This window comes from Pteropus medius, unplaced genomic scaffold (genome assembly GCF_902729225.1).
Source record: "Pteropus medius unplaced genomic scaffold, Ma_sr-lr_union100, whole genome shotgun sequence".
Classification (NCBI taxonomy): domain Eukaryota; kingdom Metazoa; phylum Chordata; class Mammalia; order Chiroptera; family Pteropodidae; genus Pteropus; species Pteropus medius.
The window spans coordinates 305,034-330,679 of NW_024353790.1; the positions used below are offsets into that span (position 1 = coordinate 305,034).

The window sequence follows — 25,646 nt, forward strand, 5'->3', positions numbered from 1 at the left end:
ATTAAAGTTATTGAATAAAGTATCGATCATAGAACCCTTTATTCCAAGTAACTCACACCCTTCTCTCTTTACTATTACTCTGGAGAATAGTTGATACATAAGTTAATGCTTTATACACATAAAATGATATGAAATGTATTATATACGTAATTCAAAAATGTTACCTTGAAATATGATGAACATTTATCAATAAGGTCTAGGAATGCCTATGAAATTGCCCTATGAATAGTTTGCATGTGCACACAAGCATTCATCAGCGTGCTATTCAGAACTGCAGCTGGTTTTTGAAGACGAATTTTGGATTTTTTAATAACGACACATATCAAGTATTTTAGTGGCTCCAAATCATAAGAACTAATTATGCTATTAAAAGAAATTAAGGAGCTTTTAGTGATATGTTACCTATAATTACATTAATTTTCTGCTTTAGAGAAGTAGGAATAATCTTTGAAACAGGAGTTGTTTCATAGTTCATGGAGTTAATAATAATAAAACTTACCTAAGGATTTTTTTTGTGTCTTCTCAATTTTATACTATCCATTTGCTCATAGCAACTCTATTATATATGTAAGTTACATTCTGATCTAGGTATAGATTTGTCTTATCTGTAATTTTTATACTAGGAAATGGAAATAGGAGACCATGGATAACATGGGTAGAATGTGTGATTATTTAAGATTTTTCTACCTGTGAACATTTTTGTACTTACTTTTTATTTTACGAAAAGTGTTTGTGCTATGTGCCATTTATTTATAATCTGAAGTTTCTCAGAGCCGTCATTCACTAGAATTACTGTTCAAATAGCAACAGAATTCCACTGCTAAAATACAGTGAGACATTTGACAATATTCTTCCAAATTTAATACTTTCTCAATGTTAGCTCCAAGTTTTCTGGGGCAACTTCTAATAACAAACCTTTGGGTGGAGAAGAAATAAAATACTATTGTGAATTAAAATAAAAAGCATGGAAACAATGAAAATTTCAGAATAATCAAGTTATTTATGGCAGTTGAATTAATTGATATTTTTAAGAAGAGTAAGCTTGGTAAATTCGGGTAATATATCCACGTACTGAAGAAAACTGACTTTGGTATTTCAACATAAGCCAGTATTTGTTATCTTCTAACCATTCTCCCTTTTCTAGGCCTTTATAGAAAACAGCAAGTTCTTCGAACAATATGAAGTGACATACCAGATCTTGAAAGAGACGGCTGAGATGTACGTCAAAGCTGATGGTTCAGGTAAAACTCATGTCAGAATCCGTTGCCATGTTGAATACAGTACGATCAAATCATTTTTTTCTCTGTGGAATGTATGTGTGACCATGCCACTGGAGAAAACATTGGATTCACTCCCCCTGGCTGTGCAGCACCTAGCCTGCATAATCATACGTGTGTGTATGTGTTTGTGTGATCTTCTAAGGGAGAGCAAAATAAGCATTCATTTTCTAAATTGCAATTATCCGACCTATTTTCAATTCAAATTGCAATTATCCGACCTATTTTCCATTCAAAAATCGACTAACTTGAATATTTTTAAATAAATGAAAACTTCAGTTAGTGTAAAGACACAAGTTGTAAAATATGTTTGTTTCAATTTGTAAATATGCCACGTTTGCTTAAAATGAACTCTAGCATTCGCGACCAATACTCTACATGTGTCTATCTACTGAGTGTATCTCAAATGTGAAAAAATATGTCATTTATTGCATCCCATCTATCAGGAACTTTAAACATATATCATATTTCATCTTTATAAGTACCTGTGAATAAGGTACAACACATTCCCAGCATTCACTGAATTAAATTCTAACCTGGCATCTGTTAAATTTATGATCTAAAGAATTATAAATGTACCCCCACGTATAGGCCCTAGAAAAAATGGTATGGCGGATTTAGGATATGAAAGAAGGACTGCACTTTGATCTGTTTCAGTGGAAGAAGCTGAGAATGTGATGAAATTCATGAGTGAAACCACCACGCAGTGGAGGAACCTCTCAGTAGAGGTGAGAAGTGTGCGGAGCATGCTGGAAGAAGTAATCGCCAGCTGGGACCGATATGGCGATACCGTGGCTAGTCTTCAGGCCTGGCTAGAGGATGCTGAAAAAATGCTGAATCAATCAGAACATGCCAAAAAGGTAAGATTCCTTCTAACGAAAGGAAACGAGCACACTTCCATTTAAAAATAAGAGACTTTCACAGCGTAGTTCTCTGGGGAGTGTTATATATTTGCAGATTTGATTCAAGAATCTTGACTTTGCCTGCACTGTTGCACTTTCAGGTTATTAAATTATTTTGGACTAAGAAATACATTGCTTTATGAAAATTAAAAGAATTCCCTATCTGATCAGGTCAGTTATTGATTTTGTATTCTGGAAGGGGCGGCCAAACCCAGTGGACAGCAGAGGGCGCTATACTCACAGTAAGGTCTGTACTTGAGAGGGCGTGCCCAGGGCACCAGCCTCGGAGGATTTCCCAATTTAAGATGAAAATAGCTTTGGCTGGCGTAGTACTGAATCTGTGTGATGGCGTACACCAGCGGAACAGATGGGTCACCACACTTTTGTCTGTTTGGATGTTCTTTTTTGGATTTTAACAACTCTCAGTCAAGGGTCTCATTCTGAGTACGAGTGATGTTTTTCCTCCTCTAATTACAATTGTATATGTGTGTGTGCAAAAGTTATTTTTACTTTAATGTCACATTAAAAATAGAATGATATAGAATGATCTTTGATTATGTATTTCTTAATGGCAGCCTGACATTTTTCCTTTTATGTAAAAGATATTAAAAATGCCAGGCTCTCATTAAGAAGTATAGTATATGCATTAGAATTACTGCTTTCCACCAAGACTGGTTCATCTATTATTGTGTTATACAGGCAGATATATAATTTTTAAATGTTTTACTATTTTATATTTCATTTAGGTTAAATATTCTCATGTAGCTGAGAGTGATGAGGATTATATACTCATATGGATTTGGGCTTTTCTGATTAGACCAGCAGTGCACTGCCCTAGTAGATGTCATATGTGTTAATTTCATCCAAGAAAACAAAACTGCCAGAAACAGGAGTGTTCTCATCTATTTATGGAGGAAGTCCTCCCACACATAGCTTATGAAATGGATTTTGAATTATCTTTTGTTATCCCTGGTTTTTACCGTGGCGTGTGTGTACATGCACACATGCACACAGGCACTTAACTTGAAATCAGGTGGAAACTGATTCATTGCCCATTGTGTAACCTTAAACAAGTAAGAGGATGTTATTAGAGTAAGTGTTCTTGGCCCAGATATTTAATTAAAATTTTTTTTCTTTAATAATTTATCTCCACTTGTTAATATCTTGAGGTACCATATTCAGATTTTAAAATCAAAAGTAACAGGTCAAACATTTGTTTACAATTTTTTTAAGGTGGCTCTATGTTTTCCTAAAATAGTATGTCTTTTATATGATCCCGGCACTGGTATTTACTAGCCTGAAGACTATGTATGTACAAGGCCCTTACATTCACAAAAATTCAGTTTTTTCATTTACCAAATAACAGAAAATGGTTACTTTTATTTTTGTCTTCAGCAAGAGATAAGGCGCAGATGGTCTTATAAAAAGACATTCAGCATTTTAAGTCCTATTTTTGACCTCTTCATTAACAATTTGCGTTTTGAAAGAGGTTTAGGATTTACCTTAAAATGTGCACAAATTTTGGAACAAAGATATTTCTCTTAGTCTAGTCATTTTCATACCCTTTACGAAATTTGGTTTGTGGTTTACAACAATGTGCATTGTTTATTGTTTAGGATTTCTTTCGAAATTTGCCTCATTGGATACAGCAACACACTGCTATGAACGATGCTGGCAATTTTCTAATTGAAACATGTGATGAGGTGGTTTCCCGTGATCTTAAGCAGCAATTATTATTGCTAAATGGACGATGGAGAGAGTTGTTTATGGAAGTCAAGCAAGTATGTCTTTCAGATCTAACTATGCTGAAAATGTGCATGTGTTATAAATGTGATAAACAGTCTGTTTAGAGACTGCTTTATTGTTATAGCATGAGCTTATTAAGGCAGAGCACAGATGTGTTTAAACTGTTATGTTTATGTTTGGTCCTTTATTCTTTTCTACTTATAATAGAGGGACATTACAGACATGTATAGTGTGATTAAGAATTATATTGCCATGTGAGGCCTATGTATATGGAACGATTCGTGTTTCACATCATAATTCTGCACCTCTATGCTCGTTCCTTTTTTTTTTTTTTCATGGTAATTGGAATCACTTCAAGTGTATCTAAAATAAGAATTGGAAATTAGAGTCTTTCGTATCATGTCACAATTCCAGAGAGTATGTAGACGTTAAGCTCATAGGCTTCCAGAGTCTTGGCCTAATGACTTTCAGTGTGGCCCTCCTCCCTTTCTTAACAGTATGCTCGAGCCGATGAGATGGACAGAATGAAGAAAGAATACACAGACTGCATTACTACCTTGTCTGACTTTTCAACTGAAGCCCACAGGAAACTTTCTGAGCCTTTAGAAGTCTCTTTCATGAATGTCAAGTTATTAATTCAAGAGTTGGAGGTGAGGTGGTGTTTCTGGACCATAAAGTGAAAAACCTATTCTCTTGTGAAAATAAAGACCAATGAAGTTATTCGGGTCACTGCCAAGCTCACTGCAAAGCTCTTTCTATGTCTCCTGGGCATCATTTTGATATGTGAATATCCTGACTCGCAACTCAAATTTTTAAAAAAATTATATTCAAATAAAAAAATCTGTTTGAATTTTTAAATATGTTTTGACCATATAGTAACTTCAAAATAGTTTTTCAATTTGGAAATATTTTTCTACAACCACATTATAAAGCACTAGGAGAGAACAGGAGACATTCATGATAACACTTCAACATAAATGCCTCCGACAATTAAGGATTTACTAAATGAATTGTACTATTTACGCATTTTGGATACACCGCAGTTCTCAAAATGAAGTAGTGAAAGAATATTTAATGGCATAGAAAACTTTCCCAATATACTATTAAGTGAGAAAAGCAACGAAATAGTATCATCCTTTTTTTTTTAACTAAAAAATAAAAAATGGGTGTAAACACACACAGGATAAACCATTAATGATATAATGATGGGTTGTTAGCTCTGGTTATTACTATGTGAGAGGACTGTAAGTAATTTAAATTTCCTTTATCCTATTATCTGTGATTTATAAGTTTTCTGCAATGACAGTGCGTTATATTTTAAGAAAAAGTAGGTTGTTTAATATTTAAAGCCAGAGGAATTCCTCCAAATTATTAACATGCATTTACTTAATATAATGTTCGTATACTACATTAACACATATACGGCAAAAGTGTGGAGCTTAGCTTTATGTTAACTTATGGATTTATGGTTACTTTTAAAGGAAAACTTTTATTTATTTATACAATATTACCAAAATAGAATATATTAGTAACGAAAGAAAGCGATAACTGGAATCTCCAAAAGTTTATTATAAGTATAGAATTTTATTCAGTACAAACTGATTTTTGTCTAGCCTTCTGTGGAATCCTAAAATTAAAAGGAAATGTCCCATGTGTTAATTTAGCTCGTTCAATTATTCATGCAGGATATTGAGCAGAGGGTACCTGTGATGGATGCTCAATACAAAATAATCACAAAGACAGCACAGCTCATTACCAAAGAGAGCTCCCAAGAAGAAGCTAATGAAATGTTTGCAACCATGTCGGGGCTCAAAGAGCGGCTAACCAAGGTGGGACCTCCTGTGCAGGACCAACGCTGCCTTCTGCTGATCTACAGCTCCTCATCACGTGGGCAGATTGTTTTCCTGTTACCAAATCATGCTTTTGATTCTTATTGGGGTTTTAATTTAGTAACGTTGACATTTAGCAACCTTGTTATAAGTTTAAAAAATGAAACTATGGGCTGATATCAAATATTACTTCTGTTACTTTAAAAGTACTAGTAGCTATATTTCAACAGTGGGGACAGGGGGCCAATTAAATGTGATGAAGCAAAGAGGGGGCTAAAAGAAGAGGAGCGGGGAGGAAGAGATCGCACATTTAAATGAGAAAGAACCCCACACGCCCTTTAATTGAGATTTCTTTGATATACCTTTACTCTAAGAGTATTTATGCTGCTTTCTGCTTGCAGTGCCACAATGCAGTGGAAAGTCTGCCCTCTTCATCTCACAGAGCTCTCCATAGACTGAAAATTTACACATTTATGCCACTTGTGTGCAGGGAACTAACTCAGTAACTAACACGCATCAGCCAGCAGCCTTTTCTATCCTGTTTAGGAATTTTCTTTAAGAGCTTTGGAAGTTCCACTGGGATTTTTTTTTTTTTTCATCTAAAGTTGAATTTTATGAAGATGGCATCATTTGCACAGTCCACTTAGATTGAGTGACTCATTTATTGGGTAACTGATTTTTATGCATACGTGTTAGCAGATTCTCTTCATTTTGTTCAGAATAATTTTAGCGAAGCCTTGTTGCAGTGGATCAATAGCTTTCTTTTGATGAGATTTTCCTTCAGGCAATGTATCTGAGAGCATGAGAATATTTATAATTTAAGTGGGGCGGGCGGGGGGGAAGAATGATCTACTAACAAGTACTCAATTTTCTTTCTTCCTTGATTCCCAAAAGTTTTAATAATACTTTGGGAGCTACTCTAAGTAAAGTGAGGAAGGGCAAAAAGTTCTTGGAGACTTGAGTGGTCCTGGGTTACAACCTAAAGGCGGCACTCACGTTGTAGCTCCGGTGGTCTCTAGGAGCTGTTGGCCTCATCGTGAAAATAAAGACAGTCCAGGTGTACAGGGTGACACCATTTTTTAAAAGACAAGTAGAAAGTGAGAGTCGGCCCGGTCCAGACTAGGGAGATGTCCCCTAGTGTGGGAACCTTGGTGAATAAATTGATATATGACAGGAGAGCTGGGGATGAGCAGGATGTAGATGGGCAGGGAGTAGCTAAGCATGGAGCTCCAGGGAGGCAGGAAGATTGTTCGACAAGTCTGCCTGGGAAGAAGAAGTTGACAAGTTTGTAAGTGTGTCTGGAGTTAAGAGTTCAAGTAGCAGAGTTCTTGAAAATAAAGTTGGAGGCATAGGTTACTCTAGATAATATAATTCATGATTATCTTACATCAGATTTCGAAGCCAAAGTGAAGATACATTGCAAAGTTTATGGAGTAGAATTCGATGCCATCTGGTTCACTAACAACATTGTTTTGATGAGAAAGGGCTATTGAGGTGGACTAGATGAGATGAATTTTTATGAGATATCTCTGTGTCATCTATTTCAGTGGTATCAAAATTTAGCAATACATAGGAAATGTCGTTTAAAAAATGTCTTTGGAGATCTGTAAGCACAGAATGACCATATCACTAAAGAAAATGTCCCCGAGAACTAAGAACACTGTCCTGAGCTTGTGGCATTTAATGGCTTTTAGTAGAATTTTTGTCTTTGTGTTTTTAAAGGTCAAAGAACGTTACTCCCCACTCCTTTATGAGTGTCAACAACTGTCGACACCGGTGGAGGATTTAGAAAAGCAGATGACGTTCTTTTATGACTCACTTGGGAAAATCAATGAAATTATGACCGTCCTTGAGCATGAAGCACAATCTAGTGCTCTTTTTAAACAAAAACATCAGGTAAGAAAAAGTCCCTTTCAGGAGATATAGTTATTTTAAAGCATGTGTAATTTGTTATTTTAAAGCATGTGTAATTTGTAGATTGAGGTAGTGCTCAAAGTGATAGAAATCCATGAGGACAAAAAACATTTTTCTAGAATAGTACTAGCAACTCAAAACAAAAATAAATCTTGTCCAAAGGTAAAAGCCCTATCTACTACAGATAAAATAAAAAATTTGTTTCTATATATCTATCATCTATCATCTATCTATAAGTTTATATAGAGATAGATTTTATAATTTTTAAATTTTATGTATTTAGATATGTAGAAAAATAGGTAATTGCATTTCATTTCCATCTAGTGTTTATAAGCTGTGTCTTATGAGATCTTTTCTTCTAGGACTAGGTCTTCTTACAAAACCATAAAATTCTGGAAATATGTTGGAAGTGATAATCACTTTTATTTGTATCATTTTTAGTAAGCATCTCTGTATGCAGAACAGCCTCTTACTGAGTTGCAGTTAATTGACCTGATTAGTTAGTTTATTATAAATGAACTGATCCATAAGAGGAGGGTGAAACTAAAAGGTGAAAGGTTTGCCCCTGCATTAATTGAAACAGAATCATAAAAGGAAGGTAGCATCACTTAGTAGAAAGAACAGAAAGTATCTGAAGTGAGTCAGACAGGTATTCAGATCTTAGGTCTGATACCACACATTGCAAAGCCTTAATTAGCTTTTATTTCCTCACTTTAAAATGGAGGTGATAATACCAGAGTTGAGAGCTTGTTGTAGAGATTACATAGTCTATAATGTGACTAGCACGCAAGATCACATGTGATACGTATTCTGTGAATGATTGTGATTACTATTATTGTTGATTATAAAGACCCAATGATTATACCACCAAACCTTATTCCAATTAATATTTGTTAATATTATTCCAATGGGTTCTCATCATATTAGATAAACAGTGTTTCTCATTTGGAGTCATCGTGCCATTTCTTACATTCCCAAATTGCTATAAATTGTCATCAAAGAATCTTTCCACAATGAAAATATTTAATATTTTAATTATTATTATTGTAAATAGTAATAATATTTAATAATATCTTCCTAAATCTTCACAAAGAAAAAGTATGTCCTTGTTCTGTTTTGCCAAAACAAAACGATAACCCTGCTCTTGATATTTACATCTAGATTACCAAAACTGATACCCAAATGAGCCTTTTCGAAACATTTTTCCAAAGCAGCTGAGGATGTTGAAATGCAAATGGTGTGGATTCAAGTCAAAAATTTACTGTCTGCCCTGGGCTGGGCTGGATAATTTCCATGCTATCAATGTCAGAAATCACTGTGATGCCAGGTTATGACTCAGAGGTGGTCTATGTCACCATTGCTTCTCGTCCTGCAAATGTGTGACAGTTACGAGTCCTCCCAGGCCCATTGATCTGCTGCCTTTCGTGTTTAGAATCTGGGGGCCGCCATTTATTAATGAGGTTGATATAGCTCGTGAACCTTAGGAATTCAGATGTTGTACATTCTAGGACACACAAATAATACATAATCTGCTGTGTCGGACTCAGCAAGGTATAATGTGCATTGGTGTTAAATTCGGTCAGATTAAGACGTAATATGGAGATTGACTTCACTACTGTTCACTCAGTAAATCATGGGCCTATTAGTTGGTCGGAGAAATGCAGGCACTAGACAAATAAAAATTTTGATGCTCTGTCACTCTCTGTCATTACTATTGAAAAGATGGGCATGAAATATTTTTAAAATCTCAAAAAATGTGACATTTAAGTGTCTTTTATATAAAAAGCCCTGACTTCAGCGATCGTTTAAAATTCTGGAAAGAAATACTTCTCTATACTTTTGATTTTACTTATTACTGGTTAAAAGCCTAACAGCTATGTAACACTGTTATTATTATTTTGTAATGTTTACTCTTTCTCATCCTTACCCTTTTAAACACCATTGTTGTGGGTTTCCTTTTCCGTAGGAACTGTTAGCTTGTCAAGAAAGCTGTAAGAAAACCATGACACAAATCGAGAAAGGCAGTCAAAGTGTTCAAAAGTTTGTGACCTCGAGCAATGTGTTAAAGCATTTTGATCAGACAAAGTTACAGAGGCAGATTGCAGATGTTCATGTTGCCTTTCAGGTAAGTTCTCTCCCCTCTTTAAAGATGTGAATGAGGGAACATATAAATTTTTTTTAAAAAAAGATACCAAATCATCACTGTTCATGCTTGCACTCTTGCTAAATACCTCACTTACTGGTGTTTGGACACCAATATTTTTACTTCCTCTTTCTCTAATGTTTATTAATATTAAAAGGGGTTGATTATTCTCATCATAATGAAACGTATTCCTTCCAAGTGTTTTTTGGAAAGAAATAATACTTTCAATAATGAGAAAGCAGCATCACCTTATGATTGCTTTTTAAATCAAGAATATGGTAAAGAAAACTGGAGATTGGAAGAAACATGTGGAAACCAACAGTCGCCTGATGAAGAAATTTGAGGAGTCTCGAGCAGAGTTGGAGAAGGTGCTGCAGATGGCACGGGAAGGCCTGGAGGAAAAGGGGAATCCAGAAGACCTCCTGAAGAAACACACTGTGAGTTCATCCCTAGAGCTCCTTCATTATGGAATCAAGATTTTAGGATCTCCCACTGATTTTCTAGAATGTTCTGCCAAATTTGAAAACTGAAAATATTTTTTCCTAAAAATTAAAAGTCCTAACTGAATTTCAGATGTGGCGGCATCTAACTCATAACTCTAAATGATTATAGTTCATTCCTGGAAAAACAAAACCAAACAAAACAGTAGTTACCCGGCAGGTTTGAACAGCTAAGGTGCTTGTTTAGAGGCGCAACTGCTTCACCGTACAGTGCCTGAAGCTGCCCTCATTCCGCTCAACACTCCTAACCATGGTACCCCTCTCCATGCCAGGAGTTTTTCAGTCAGCTGGATCAGAGGGTGCTCAATGCTTTCCTGAAAGCTTGTGACGAGCTCACCGACATTCTCCCTGAGCAGGAACAGCGAGGGCTGCAGGAAGCTGTTAGAAAGCTCCACAAACAGTGGAAGGTGAGTTGGGACATAACGGGAACACGGTGTCATGGATAATGGCAGAGAGCATGAGGGTGTCAAGGTTCGACCGCAAGAGAAATTTAGAAATTCATGGAAAGTCACCATAGCTACTTCTCCCATTAAAAAAACAAAAAACAAAAAAAACCAAAAAACTAAACTTGAATAAAACTTGATGAAATATGATATAATTTTGTTATTTCTATTTGTTAGTAATAGCAATGTTATTGTTTTACTTAAAAGTACTCTTTTTCTTTCCTAATTTTCTTTTTTTGGCGGGGAGGAGACAGGAATGATGAAGGCATTTAACATATTCAGCAACATTTAGTGAACTCTTCCTATCTGAGTAAATTATGTTAGGTATACTACTGAAATTATATCCACCATAATTTACACGTATACATATTTGTTGTTTTCAAGGATTTTACCATCTGGTTTAGATTGTTATCTAAAACCATAAATTAAAACAATTAATTATTGGTTAAGGATTCAATTCTGAACAAAACGTAATCCTTTTCCCCAGAAAGCTTAGAGTCTGGTAGGAGAGATAATTAGTCATGAATAATAAAAACATGATATATAATAAGTCCAGAAAAGTATAAGTAATCTGTTTAGTAAAACTTTGAAAGGGGAGAGGCGGGCCCACTTGGAAATTGGAAACAAGCAAATCAAGTGATCAGTTCTGAGCTGGTAAGTTAAAGAAGCAGAGGTCTGGGAGGAGGGGGCTGAGGGTGAAGCAGTCGTAACTGGAGGAGAGAAAGCAGGAGAGTGTGACGTGGAGGATGGAGGATCCTTTCGGCTTAGTTGCACTCGAGTGTCCTGTGCTGGGCCTGTCACATGGAAGCCAGCTTCAAAATCCGCATGTCAGGGAAAACGGTTGTAACAGGATGGAGACCCCTTGAAGCCTGTCTTCCTCCAAACTGGAGGAAGCCTGCTCTGGCAACAGGTGAACAAGTGCCACCATGAGGTCATATCGAGCCGCAAATTTCATATGCATTATTCGAAGGAGTCATGCAATACATAACTCTCCAATAGGTTATGTTACTTTCTGGATTTTCTTTTTTAATCTTAGTAATGTAGGCTAAAAGAAATCAGCCCTATGCATGGGGAAACCGTAGTTAAAGAAATATATCTTTTACTAACTAAATTTGAAAATTAAAAAAAAAAGTTTTAGAGAAATCTAAGCTTATAAAGATATCTTTGAAGCTTAATATGTCATAAATATAATATGTCATAAATGGAATAGAATCTATAATTGAAAGCTGTATTTTATTTTACTCATTCACCCACACACACATTAAGCTCTCTCGGATATAATGAATCCTAGTCTTTCTATAGTCTTAACTCATTTTTCTCATCAATTATCTTAGTATTTTATCTTAAAAGTAATCTTTTAAATGCTACAAGATACAAGTTAACTAAAGTTAATAAATTCTTGGACTAAAGATAATGATGAAGCTTATGCTTATATCAAAAAGAACACAGAGTTTCATGTTGTTGAGAGCCGGCTTGCTCATTGTCCTAATGGGTAAGGGAAAGAGGAGGTGGCAGGTGGTTGGCAGCTCTGGGATGTTTAATCCTGGGTTTTTTTTACTAATAAGGTTTTCTTGCATCTCCCCTTTTGTGTAATGGGCACAATATCTTTTCTTCCTGCCTCATAGGATTGTTGACAAAATGAAAGGGGACACGTGCTGGGGAGAGAGTATGTGGCATCAGTGTGCGATTTAAATCTAGATTCCTATCTAGCTTTTTCTACTTACCCCTGAGCCTCAGTGGTCTAATCTTTAAAACAGGAACATTAACACTGCATGGGCCATTGTAAAAATTGAATAGAATAATCACGGTGGAAACACCTAACCCACACTAGGCTGAAAGGATTCGCCTCTTTTTGGAAAAGTACAAAGCACAGAGAATAGATGCAGACAATAGCGATGATATCAAATGGCCCTCAAGGGAATCCGTCATGGTGTTTGACATTTCAATTGGAAATGTACATGACCATGAATGGTATCACATTTTTCCAAATCTTCCTATGGAATGTAGGATCTTCAAGGAGAAGCCCCGTATCACTTGCTTCACCTGAAGATTGAGGTGGAGAAGAACAGATTCTTGGCCTGTGTAGAAGAATGCAGAGCTGAGCTGGATCGCGAAACCAAGCTGGTATCCCAGGAAGGCAGTGAAAAGCTTATCAAAGAGCACAGGGTACGTGCATCTCCCACACCCCGACTGCAGTCATGTAGCCACACGGTCACCTACAGGATATAGCCGATGCTTTGGTTTGAGTCTTAAAACACGAAATAGCTTAATTACTTTACGTGATAGTCTAAATGGGATCTTCCTTCGTTTTTTTCTATGAAAGTATAAAAATATTGTGTGGCTTCTCATGGGTTCTGTAAATGTTTATTGCTTTCTAGATTTTCTTCAGCGACAAAGGTCCTCATCATCTGTGTGAGAAAAGGTTACAGCTCATTGAAGAACTGTGTCTGAAACTCCCAGTCCGGGACCCAGGAAGGAACACACCTGAAACCTGTCACGTGACCCTCAAAGAGCTCAGAGCTGCCATCGACAGCACCTACGCGAAGCTTGTGGATGATCCGGACAAGTGGAAGGACTACGCCAGCAGGTGGTCTTGAAACTCTTCCCTTAGAAGGACGGACATAGACGATTATAATTCTGTTACTACAATGATTATTACAAAACAAGAAACGACATACGTTTTACCTTATGCAATAAAGAAAATCAGATTGTAGGATTTTGCTCTTGTTCTTATACAGAAATGCTTCATTCGACAAAAAGAATGGGTTTCAGTCAAAAACGGTGGAGCATTTTATTTCCAAATAACCCAGATGTGATCTTTGGAGGCAGAACTGGTTAATCCCTTTCTCTTGGATTTCCTCCTATTTCCCAAAGGATGACTTTTGACTCTTTAGCTTCCTGTCTCACTCTGGTGGGGACATGTGAGGCCCGACCTCAGACGGTACCTTCCATACTCCCAGGTGCTCAGACCCCAGGACATACCTTTTTCCTCAGCTCAGCTCCACCCGTTCCATTTTCTCTCTCCTCCAACTGACCGAGCCCAGAAGCGGCCATCCCTGCTCTGAGCTTTATGCTCCTTTAAGGAACAATTTCCAAAAAACTTGCTAATCAATTTGCTGATTGCTCGATTGTTACGTTTCCACGAATGAATTCAAAGTAGAAAATGTATCGTAACTGTTCCGATATGTTCTCCCTTTAATAAGCAAACGCTGGTGTTGTTTCAGAATTTCTGAGCTCTCGTCCTGGATCGCTGCACAGGAGACACAGTTGAAGGGGGTTAAGAGTGAGACCATCAGTACTGCCAACCATGGAGAGTTTAAACGGGCGGTAGAGGTAAGTTCTGGGCCACTTTTTGTTGCTGAGATTTTCATTCATAAAAAAATAATGATAGACTATTTAATCGATGTCTTTTTTTTTCTTTCTATAAAAATAAAGTTCCTGAAAATGAAGCAATGTTAAAATTAATCTTAAAACTAAGCTGCCTCATGTTACCGTGGAGAACTTTGAGATTGTTGTTGGCTTTGAGATTTCACCATGCTCAGCGGTGCTTCTCATGCATTTTTAGCTGATGCGGGATCCCGAGAGGAAAACCGCGTGCATGGGTGTGCCACACTGTGGGATTTCAGAACTGTCTCGGACAACGCGAACCCTGTGGGGTTTTAATACGTGTCAGCCATTCGAAAGCCGGATCACAGTAAATGAGGGATTTAGACAGGGTCTCTAAGCATCCTTTCCATGTCACATTCAGCCTGGATTGGATCAACCCCCGTGAGCTTGTGGACAGCCTGATAACCCATCCATGCCAGAGCCTCAGGTCTGTTTGCATCCTGTGAATGGCATGGAGCAACCCTCTGCCTCTTAGATTGGCTCTTAGTTTTGGAGAGTCACAGTACTGTGAAAAGTCTTTATCTTTCAGTCTTCTGAAACTTTGCAAGTTGCATACTTAATGAGAATATTTTTCCTTTCTCTTCTTATCCTCTAAATTTCATTTTTTTCTATTAAAATTATAATCCCCTTAAATGCTAGAGGTGCTCAATGATATCATGCTATACCAACAGAAGGATATCAGTATTTGCTGTCAGTTGCTGTTGTATTACAAAAAAGCATTCTCCTGGTAGAATGACAGATCACTTGCTTCTGGAACCAGCCGTTTTCTAGCTAGTATGCATTTGCCCTATAAGACCCTCCGTTGCATCATGCGTGATAAGAAATGGTGTTACCCAAAAAGGCAGTTGGAGACCACTGCCCTCGTGGTACCCAGGGCGGGTGTCGGAGGGAGAGGCTGCCTCCGTCGCCTTTCCTTTGGTCCCCAGCGCTACAAGGGCTGAGGCCCAGAGTCTTACTGGCGTTGTCTTGGCCAGTAAGCCCTCCCTTTCCAAATTAGAGTCATTCTCCTGTTTGTGCATCTCATTCTCAGGGATTCTGACTTCTAAAAGCTAACCGAAATGAGGCATAAAATGTGAGTTAATGAAACTAAGTAAATCTTTAGGGCATTCATAATAAGATTAAAAAAAAAAATAAGGCCTCTTTTATTCTTTTTTCCAAAAAATACTGTGTTCCTTCTAACTCACAGAAAGTAAGATAAGAAAGGCTACTGTACTTTATAATTCCCAATTTGTATCACATGTTCTTTTACGGTACCTTTAAAAGTGTCATTGTTGTGATCAAGGGGATATCCGTAAGTATCTAACCATGTAATTATGAAGGTAATTTTTTGGTATAGAGAGTACTGATTTTACACGTAGGGTATTGGCATTGGGGAAACATTTCTTTCCAGCACTTGTGGACTTTTGTTAAAGATCCAAACAAAGTAAAATAAGCAGGCACTCTACTGGTGAATGAATGTCTGGCATTCCAGCCTCCACCTTACGTACTGTCTTAGGTAAGTCCTTTCTTGCCGGAAAGTTATGATTCGCAATTGCATTTGGTTCATCGAAAGTATTCTTTCATTCCAGGAGATAAGAAGTGGTGTTACCCAAAAAGGTGAGACTCTCGGCTGGCTGAAATCCAGGCTTAAAATTTTGGTTGAAGTTTCTTCTGAGAAAGAAGCCCAAATGCAAGGAGATGAGCTGGCAAAGTTATCCAGTTCCTTCAAGGCTCTCGGAACTTTGTTGTCAGAGGTATGCCATTTATTCACATTCTAAATAGTTCTGGGTGAGGAATCTGGAAGGTTCTTTTTCTTTGGGTTGTAATTTAACAATTTTATAAAGAAATTTTAGTTGGAACAGAATAATTGGTACTTATATGAATATTGGAGGGGAAGGTCAGTAGGATGTTTGAATTGTGGTCTGTGCCATTATCAGATGTATTAATGCAGGTTAATGATTTATATCTGAAGTACGAAGCTTATCAGATCCATGCTTTTTCACTCATACTAAGAGCATTATTTCTTGGTCAGTTTAAGGTAAATCATGAGGTTAAGAAGTCAGGTTTGAGAATCAAACAAACGGAGAGCTAGAGTTTAACTCCGATACTCCCTTTCAATTATAGCCTTGAGGTTGTCATTATGTATCCTTATGTAACCTCTGACCCTGTCATTTAATATCTCTACACCTTGATTTTCTTACATGTACAACAGGGCTAAACATATACAAAAAGTAGGTGTCAAGAATATGATGCGATAATGTAGGTAAAGCAATTAGTACAGTGCCTGGAACAGAGTAAATGCTCAATAACTGATAGCTAGTAATGATAAAATATTCAGTGTTTAAGTCTGCAGGCCAGTAAAATCTCTTAGGCAAGAGCTACTCATTTTAAACTTACTGACATATACTTCAGTGTTTAAATCCCTTTTATAGATTAGAATGTATAAAACCATCTACTTCATTCCAAGTACGGCCCCTTCCACTCTCTGTGAGAATATTTTTGCTGCCCCGGTTGTTGTACAAGTCTAATGAGTTTGTGCATGGGAAGATAATGTAAGCATGTAAAGAAGAATAGTTATCAGTATTTCCTGAATTATCATTAGTAACCTTGCAAAAAATAATGATCAATTGGAGGACTACAAAGTTCCCTGGCTCTGAAGATCTGACATTTTCCCTAGCTGTCCCTAAAACTAACGATTTGATTGTCAATTAACCTTTTATATTTTTAATCCACATAGATCTGCTTGAGACTCTAGTGGTAAATCTATATAAGCCAAAAATACTCTGAACTTTTGATTTTAGTTTTATATGATAATTTTGATAATTAAGAATTTTTGACAAATTGAAAACAGCGATAGGATTAATCAAATTTTAGAACATAAGCTAATTCAATCCTTTGATGATCTATCTGTTGTAGCTATAGTCAAGTTAGTTGCCACTACTATACTTTAAGTGAAATTCTGATACTCTTCTCTACTCTTTCTTTGGCTAAGGAGGCAAGGGTAAAAGTAAGGATAACAATACAAAAAGTAAATATATCTGCAGGGGATCTTTGATCCGAGACCTAACAAATAGTTTTAGTCATAGCAATAGATTAACTTTTATTTGGTTTTACACACACACATGCACACATGCACACACATAACTACTTTGGCAACCTTTAAAATGAGAAATTACTAGTCATTCTTTTACCAAGGCCATTTATTTGCTTTATCTTTCAAGTACTCACATGACGCTGCCCATGAGACTCATAGCAACAATCTACTTCTAACAGATGCAGACATTAATTCTTTGCATACTCATCGACCTTAAACTTCTGTATAATTTATATTAATACCCCTGTTTGTTAGTTAAGCACTTAGTGAAAGAAAAAAGAGAAGAGAGAAAAATAAACATTTTGTTCTCATAAAAATTTATATAAAAAGATAGATTTGACACATTCAATCCTTTGATTATAATCCATTTAGTATTTACATTATTATTGAACACAAAGTGTTTGCAATTGTCTAGTGTAAGAAAAAAAAGGCTCTGGATTGACACTATGTAATGAATAGTCACTTTTTTTTTTTTAAAGAAAGGTGTGATTTACTGAGATCTAGAGTGTGGTTTTCCTAGGATGTTATTTCTATTTGTTTGGCAAACAGCATGCTCCAAGTTCCCTTGGACAAACTCAGAGCAGAAGAGGGTCAAAGAAAAAGTTAGCATAAGAGAAGGAGAAACTGGAAGGTTTCCGTGGAAAACAAATGATGATACAATGTTAAATGATCATCTTAGTGAAGATGGAGAGGGACAGAGTTTGAAAACAAAAGATGCCGGTAAACTAAAATAGAGAAAGCCAGAGTTAGAAAGAAGACAAAGCTGAAAATTGAGAAAAATGACAAAAAAAAAAAAAAAAAAAAAGAATCTACCTAAGAATCACAAAATTAGAAATTGTATTGATATTTTGTGTAGAAATATTGGAAGGGCATTTTCAACAAATACCTTTTTATTCTTTTTCCTCTATTCTTTTCTTCCATTCAATTTTTTTCCTTATTTACTTTAAATAAGATAGACTCAATTTTCTTACAACACACTTTTATAACTAGATTTTAGTCATGAGATTGTAATGAAAGGAATCCAGGAAACAATACATACAATATAGAGTTTCATTATCCTGCCTCGATTACAAGGTCCCGTGGGTTTTTAATAAGGTGCAGAGAGCACCATATCTAAGAAGGCTTGCAATTCCCATAGTGACTATGCAGTTTTAAATAAGCTTCAAAAATATATGAATGAATTAAAATTAGAGATCTGTGTATGTATTTCAAGTTGAGATAGACTTTACATATACTCTTAAAATTTTTAAAGTTATATGAGCATATGATTTATAATTTTTTCATGAATACCTAGGTTGAAAAGATGTTAAGCAACGTTGGGGACTGTGTCCAGTACAAAGAAAGTGTGCAGAGTTCCCTTGAAGAGTTAATTTCTGGTTCTAAAGAGGTCCAGGACCAAGCCGAGAAGATACTGGACACTGAAAACCTGTTTGAAGCACAGCAGTTACTTCTTCACCACCAGGTAGAATGCCTCTTTACTTCAGTGCATGTATACAAAGTTGAGAACCAGAACCAGAGAGAGGAACCAGAGAGAGGAATAGTGTATCCACTGACCCACTGAGTAAGGACAAAGAAAGGGGTGGGGGGTTTGTGCGGGAAGGAACCCAGCTGAATGGTTCAAAAAAACTTGTCACTTCTGCTCTCTCTGTTAAGTGTTAAATATTTCAGAAGATCCTACAAGATAAATTTTTGGCTTGAATTATTTGATATAAAAGAGTTCAAGAAATATTGTGGAGAAAAAGTTGATTTAATTATGAAAACTGGCTAAATTGTCCTTTCATAACAGAGATGGGAAGTACGGAGATAAATTCCTTTATACTTGAGATCAGTATTCTTTGGCCATCATGTTAAAATCTCACTTTTCAGTTTACAACTTTGAAAACATCTTAGGGAAATTACAGCTTATATGAAGTACTAGACCTTTCAGGAGGGTATGTTCTTGTAAAGCAGGGGTCCCCAACCCCTGGGCGGTTGACCAGTACAGGCCCATGGCCTGTTAGGAGCCTGGCCGCACAGCAGGAGGTGAGCTGTGGGAAAGCGAGCAAAGCTTCACCTGTTATTTCCAGCCGTTCCCCACCACTAACATCACTGCCTCAGCTCCACCTCAGATCATCAGGCATCAGATTCCCATAGGAGCACCAGTCCCTGGTGCCAAAAAGGTTGGGGACCGCTGTAAAGGATTAGAACTGGAAGTAAAGAAATTCTGGTACATATATTGATAATTAGCAATTTTGGTCAACTTTACTTGCAAATTCAATGTAAGTGAAAGTGTGATTCAAATCAAATATTATAATGACAAAATTCTAGTTAACTTAATGTATATAGCAAAATGCTAATTTTACATATAATAATGTATAAAAATGGAAGTTTTATTAAAAGCATATGTAAAATAATAGTCTTTAGGCTTTGTAGATCAACTTAATAATTATAAAAAGGACCAGAGGGTAAGGGAGATGGAGGAGCGGGGAGTTAGACTGGGTAAAGGGAGTCAAATATGTGGTGACGGAAAGTAATTTAACTATAGGAGATGAACACAGTGTAAATATATATATGCCTTACTGTTAAAGTGTACAGCTGAAACATTGGATTTCATTAACCAATGTCACCATAAAAAAATAAGTTAAAAAAATAATAAACTAAAAATAAAATAAAAATAATAATTATAAAAAGGCTGAGTACAAAAAAATGCTTAGTGTTATATTGTGATATTTGGATTTTAATAGACTTTAAGAGAAATATGAGATTGTGGATATTTGCATTAATATTTTGAAACTCCTTATATTTCTTGGATCAAGTGCTTGGTTATATGCATGTGTTTACTTTGTGAAAATCTGTAAGCTGTACACTTGAGATTTGCATACCATCCTGTTTGTACATTATACTTCAATAAAAAGTTTATTTTAAAACATAACTCTCCCCAGATATCTCAGCAGATTAATCATATTTAATATACCCAGGAATTAAATTTCTTAATATTAGCATTTATACAGCATAAATAATTTAAAAATAGGAGTTAGGACTTTGTATTTTTAGGCAGAAAATAATTATTTTAGAATTATGACAAATAGATAGTTTGGCCAAATGCCTTCTGGAGTATTGCACAAAATGCTAAGTGCTGTCTAAAGTTGCACACCATTAAAACACCAAGACCAAATTAATTATGTTGTTTACCATTAGAAACATAAAATATTTATAAATAATATCCATCTTTGACTAACAAGAGTCCTGGCTCTTTAACTGTTCGCGTTAACTTTAAAATATAGTTCAGGCCCACGTGGTGTGAGGTCCTGCCTTGCGTAGCTCTGCTGAAGTGTGGGCGTCTATGTCCCTGCTTAGCCGCTTAGAGAATAACATTTATATCCATATGTTGAATAAATGCTTCCAGCAAAAAACAAAGAGGATCGCTGCAAAAAAGAGGGACGTGCAGCAGCAGATCGCACAGGATCGGCAGGGGGAAGGTGGGCTGCCGGGCCAAGTCCGAGAGGAGCTGCGGAAGCTGGAGAGCAGCCTGGACAGCGTGGAGCGCAGCAGGGAGAAGCAGGAACGCCGCATCCAGGTAGGAGGCCGGAAGTCAAGGGCGGTGTTAACTTCCGGGTCACGGGTTATGGCTCATATTAGCAGATGCAAGCGTGTGTTTCCGCCTCTGATGCTCCAACCTTGTGTTAAATATTCACACGAGTTATCTTATCTCTTTTAATCACTACATTGGGCCTTATGAGCCAGGGTACTATAATAAGCACATTTTGTTGGTGTGGATACTTAAAGAGAAAATAACTTCACCCAAAGTCACAGAACAGTGATCACAAATAAAGCCAAGATTTTAATTCATGCTTGTCTGAATCCAGAAATTTACATTGGATCATTTCACTTTTCCGAGCAGTCCAGCAGCCACACGGTTATGCCTTTTTGTAATCTGAAGAAAAGATAATCTATCTCTCCCTTTCATCCTTTCTTTTTTTGAGAGAAACTGGGAAGCTTTTTTTCCCCTTTGTCCTTTATCTACATTTTAAGTAATATCCTTAGATTTGTAGGACATTACAGTATATAGAAAATTCAGAGTCCTGGTCCACACATCCTCTTTTCGTAGATGACTCGAGACTCAAACAGAAATTCTTATAGAAGCCATTAGAATCACCTTTATTCAGTATAATTGTAAAATTTGTCAGAAGGTTAACTGGAAATTGGCCTAACAAAGAATGGAAATATGATCACTATTTTGTGACACACTTTGATAATTTATAACATTACATTTTTTTTTTTTTTAAATTTAGGTCACATTAAGAAAATGGGAGCGATTTGAAACAAACAAAGAAACAGTGGTCAGATACCTTTTTCAAACAGGTTCCAGCCATGAACGCTTCTTGAGTTTTAGCAGTTTGGAAAGTTTATCTTCAGAATTGGAACAGACAAAGGTATATCAGTAAGACTGTAGAATTCCTTTGTACTACTCATCGTTCAGAAGAAAAACTGTGTTTCTCCTCCCTTATTGCTATTATTATAAGTATGCATTTAATCAATACTTATTATTTATTGATCAACCACTCTTCAACATAGTGGTCAGGTTGCTCTGGGGAATGAAAAAATAACTAAGATTTAAAATCGAGAACTAAGAGAAACTTCTCATTAAAGTAGGAAATCATTCCGTAATAGATGAATGCATTTAAAAAAAAAAAAAATCTTTCTTAAGGCAGTGATATTTTTTACCTGAACTTTAAAGGGAGCTAAGACATAGAAAAACAGAGTTTGGGGCAGACAATGAACATCCCTGTAATTGGAAATGACACAAAGTGTAACTGTGTTAGATAAGGGGATTCTATACTAGGAAGCAGGAAAATAGAAGTGCAGTCATAAAGGAAGATGGAGTCACATTGCAGACTCTTGAAGGCCTAAGGCATTATTCTTTAGGCAACCTTAAAGGTTTTAAAGAAAGAACTTCATGAAATCGGAGCTGTGCTTGAGGGAGATGAGTTTCAAGCAAGTGTAAAAAATTAAAAAGGTAAAAGACTGGAGTCAGGGGATCCGATGAGAAAGTTACTGCATATGTACATTACTAAAGGCATGAATTTGGGTGATGGGGATGGCAATAGGACAGATGCAAGGACAGAGAGTGAAGGAAAAGAAGGTGATACCCAAAGTTCTGAGCCTGACAAAGACAATGAGAGTGAGACCGGAACTTGAGAAAGTAGTTATTAGTGAGGAAAGATGACCACCTCTGTTTTGGACATACTGATTTTGAGGCTCCAGTGGCACATCCAAGAGGTAATATCTAGGTGAGCTTCAGCCTATACACTAAATGACTTAGACACTCATAGCAGACTGATACATTTGTACAAAGCATTTAGAGTTGTACAGGTTATTTTGGTTCCTGTTGCCATGTTTTAGGTGTATAAAAAGATTGAATAAGTATAGGAATGTGTTGGCTAATGTATTAGAAAGAAGACTTACACATTCATCCTTTCATAGACTCTGGCAAGTAAACCCCTGTGCTTTTTTTTCTCACCAGTGAAAGGCTTCTTTGTCTCTCATACTGCTGGGTTTTTTTTTTTTAAATTATTTCTTCTATTATTAACTTACTGAGGAATTCGAAGTTTTATAAAGCCATAAAATCTTTCAATCCTGTATGATTTTTATCAGCCATTTAAATAGAACATTATATTTAATTGTAATTTTAATTATTTTATATGTTAAAAATATATAAGGTATTTTTTATAAATACAACTATATTTATTGAGTTATCATCAGGGGGGTGGGGGTGTGGGATTCCACCCAGATTCCATGCAAGGAACAATGGAAAAATATTTTTGTGAGGATTTTGGATAACTGTGAAGGTAGAGATCTGGTTGTGTATATAAAAAGAAATAGTTTAGCAAAGTTTATTCAGGCCATGATGAAAATACATCTGTTTTATTGCTCAGAATATTATATGCTAATAGTCATAGATGAGGAGACTCTGCAGTATGTGTATGCAATATATTTGAGGACAGAGCTTAATAGAAGATGCCTTCCTAACAATTATATCTTTTTCTAGGAGTTTTCTAAACGAACGGAAGGTATTGCAGTTCAGGCTGAGAATCTTGTGAAGGAAGCTTCAGAGATACCACTTGGGCCCCAGAATAAGCATCTGCTTCAGCAGCAGGCCAAGTCAATCAGAGAGCAAGTCAGAAAATTAGAAGACACACTCGAAGAAGAGTATGTGCTTGACAAGTCCTAAACTTTCTTCTCTGAGATAAAGTTTCATACAGTCTTTCCTGTATATTGTATTCAAAATATTCTTTTAAAATCTCGGTGTCTGTGTATTTCAGCATGTTTTGAGGAAGCAACTCACAATTCAAAAGAAAGTATCGGCAACACAGAAGCCAACATCCATAACAGAGCAGGAAAAAAGCAAGGGGTGTGGATTTTGCATCGTAAACTCATTCTGTTCATGAGAAAGCCATATCTATTAAATTCTGTGGCCTTAGTACACTAGCAAGGGAATCTCACAAAAGAACCACTACTGGAAATACATTTTTTTACTCTATTATTCTGCTGTCACCAGTCAGAGGGAAGAGGAGCTATTTTGGTTGTGTAGATTCAAGACCTAAATTCATACGATATAGACCAAAGGTCTTCGTCTCCAAGAAGCTCACAGAGCTTGTTTACAATGCCTCAATATTCAGTTGTTACTGATTGATACTCTATTTTCAAAAATTAACTTCAAAAATCTATTTTATTTAAAAATATTTAATATATGTTTATCTAAAAAAAAATTATAATAGTTGGGGGCATGGTATCCTGTTATGTACAAAATATACACCAAAAAGATTGGAGAGAATAAACATATAAGGATATGGCAATGTTCCTCAAAATAACATGGCAAAGCATTTGTATTTTAAAGGTTATTTAGTGGCAAATGGCTGACACATTTTTAAGGTATAGGACATAATTTCTGAGATGAATTTTAAAATCTAAAATTTGGTTTTAGTACTATTAACACCTTGAAATTAACATTGTACATTTGCCTAAACTTTAAAGTTTGTTAAATAATTTATTTAAAGGAAATTATGGCTCTGAGCTTTGAGAACTTTATATTAGATTTTATCTCTCAATGTATGAAAATAGTAAAACTTAAGAGTTTATTAGAAATGAAGCTACTTTATGAGGAATACTTTTTTGAATCTTTACTTCATTTAAAAACTTGCAACATAACTTGTACTGATTAAAGCATTGGGCACACCAGGGTATCCATTTGTGGCTGCAATATTGTTTAATTTGACAATCAGTGATGCCATTGTATTTTTCTTGATGTCTTTAAGTGCCTTTTGGTAAACAGGGAAATTCTTTCATTTTTTTTTTTTAACCAAGTGACTTATCAATTCAATGATATACTATAAGTTTCTTACTCTTTTTCTAAACTGAAAGCCATAATCACATGGTTATATATGCATAGCTAACACAAACTGGAAATCTATAGCTAAATTTTTGTTCACTTAGATTTATTACAAATAAAACCCAAATTGTCTAAAAGCAGTTAGGGTGCTCACAGATAAGGATTTATAAAAGTATTTTGGAATCAAGGCCATACAAACATCTAAGAATAGCTGAAATTGTTATAAGTTATAGACTGCAGGCTTAGCTCTGATGATGGAAACAGTTCCTGCATGAAGGCATGGAATTCAGATTATAAGCTCTATCTTAATTCATAAAGATGCATTTTGTAAAGATCTTTGAGTATAAAGCATCACTGCATTCTCTCTCCTCTAATGGCAAGAGGACCACGTCCACAGAAGTAGGAGCGCTAAAATTCTGTGTGCACTGGAATCTGTGCAGGCAGCTTAGTTAATAATTCCTGGCAACTACTGGTCACGTGCAGAGTTTAACCAGGTTATGTCTGTATTCAAACCCCTTTGGACCCAGCAATATTTTGTTCGAAGCACAGTTTCATCCATAACATGGTGTAGATGCTACCTCGTTAAATGCTCATTCTCAGAGGAGACAGGAAGATGAGACTTGACAAACTACAGATCAAGTGTGCATTTTTTTTTCTCTGTTCTAATAGTTTCAACGTTGGCATGGTCACAAATGTCTTGACTATCTTTTCACCTGGTAATTTAAAGGAAAATGTATTGTTTTCTATTAAAATACTGCATTTTATTTACTTAATTTGGTTAATTTTAGTATTAAAACCATGGAAATGGTGAAAAACAAGTGGGATCATTTTGGCAATAATTTTGAGACCCTGTCCATCTGGATAACTGAGAAAGAAAAAGAACTCAATGCCTTGGAAACTTCGTCATCTGCCATGGACGTGCAAATCAGCCAAATTAAGGTGACCTGCTCACACGTTCATTACGTTAATAATTTATGTCTAGCTTTTAAAAACTCCTTTTTTAGGTTTCATCAAATCCTGTTCAGCCCCAAACAAATCTTTCATTGCTCTGTGATCCTATTAA

At 36.0% G+C, this 25,646-nt stretch overlaps 1 protein-coding gene across 1 annotated transcript in view; it reads left to right on the plus strand.

The window, feature by feature from the left end:
* The window catches only part of SYNE1 (spectrin repeat containing nuclear envelope protein 1), a 406,416-nt gene that overhangs the window by 125,645 nt on the left and 255,125 nt on the right, over positions 1 to 25,646 (plus strand). The window contains exons 16-33 of the mRNA XM_039851332.1: positions 1,145 to 1,241; positions 1,935 to 2,137; positions 3,796 to 3,960; positions 4,423 to 4,575; positions 5,611 to 5,754; positions 7,477 to 7,650; positions 9,635 to 9,793; positions 10,084 to 10,248; positions 10,584 to 10,718; positions 12,762 to 12,920; positions 13,133 to 13,341; positions 13,979 to 14,087; positions 15,710 to 15,874; positions 18,509 to 18,676; positions 20,600 to 20,770; positions 21,486 to 21,626; positions 23,243 to 23,403; positions 25,372 to 25,522. Coding sequence (XP_039707266.1) covers positions 1,145 to 1,241; positions 1,935 to 2,137; positions 3,796 to 3,960; positions 4,423 to 4,575; positions 5,611 to 5,754; positions 7,477 to 7,650; positions 9,635 to 9,793; positions 10,084 to 10,248; positions 10,584 to 10,718; positions 12,762 to 12,920; positions 13,133 to 13,341; positions 13,979 to 14,087; positions 15,710 to 15,874; positions 18,509 to 18,676; positions 20,600 to 20,770; positions 21,486 to 21,626; positions 23,243 to 23,403; positions 25,372 to 25,522 — 2,829 coding nt within the window. The remainder of the gene's footprint in view (positions 1 to 1,144; positions 1,242 to 1,934; positions 2,138 to 3,795; positions 3,961 to 4,422; positions 4,576 to 5,610; positions 5,755 to 7,476; positions 7,651 to 9,634; positions 9,794 to 10,083; positions 10,249 to 10,583; positions 10,719 to 12,761; positions 12,921 to 13,132; positions 13,342 to 13,978; positions 14,088 to 15,709; positions 15,875 to 18,508; positions 18,677 to 20,599; positions 20,771 to 21,485; positions 21,627 to 23,242; positions 23,404 to 25,371; positions 25,523 to 25,646) is intronic.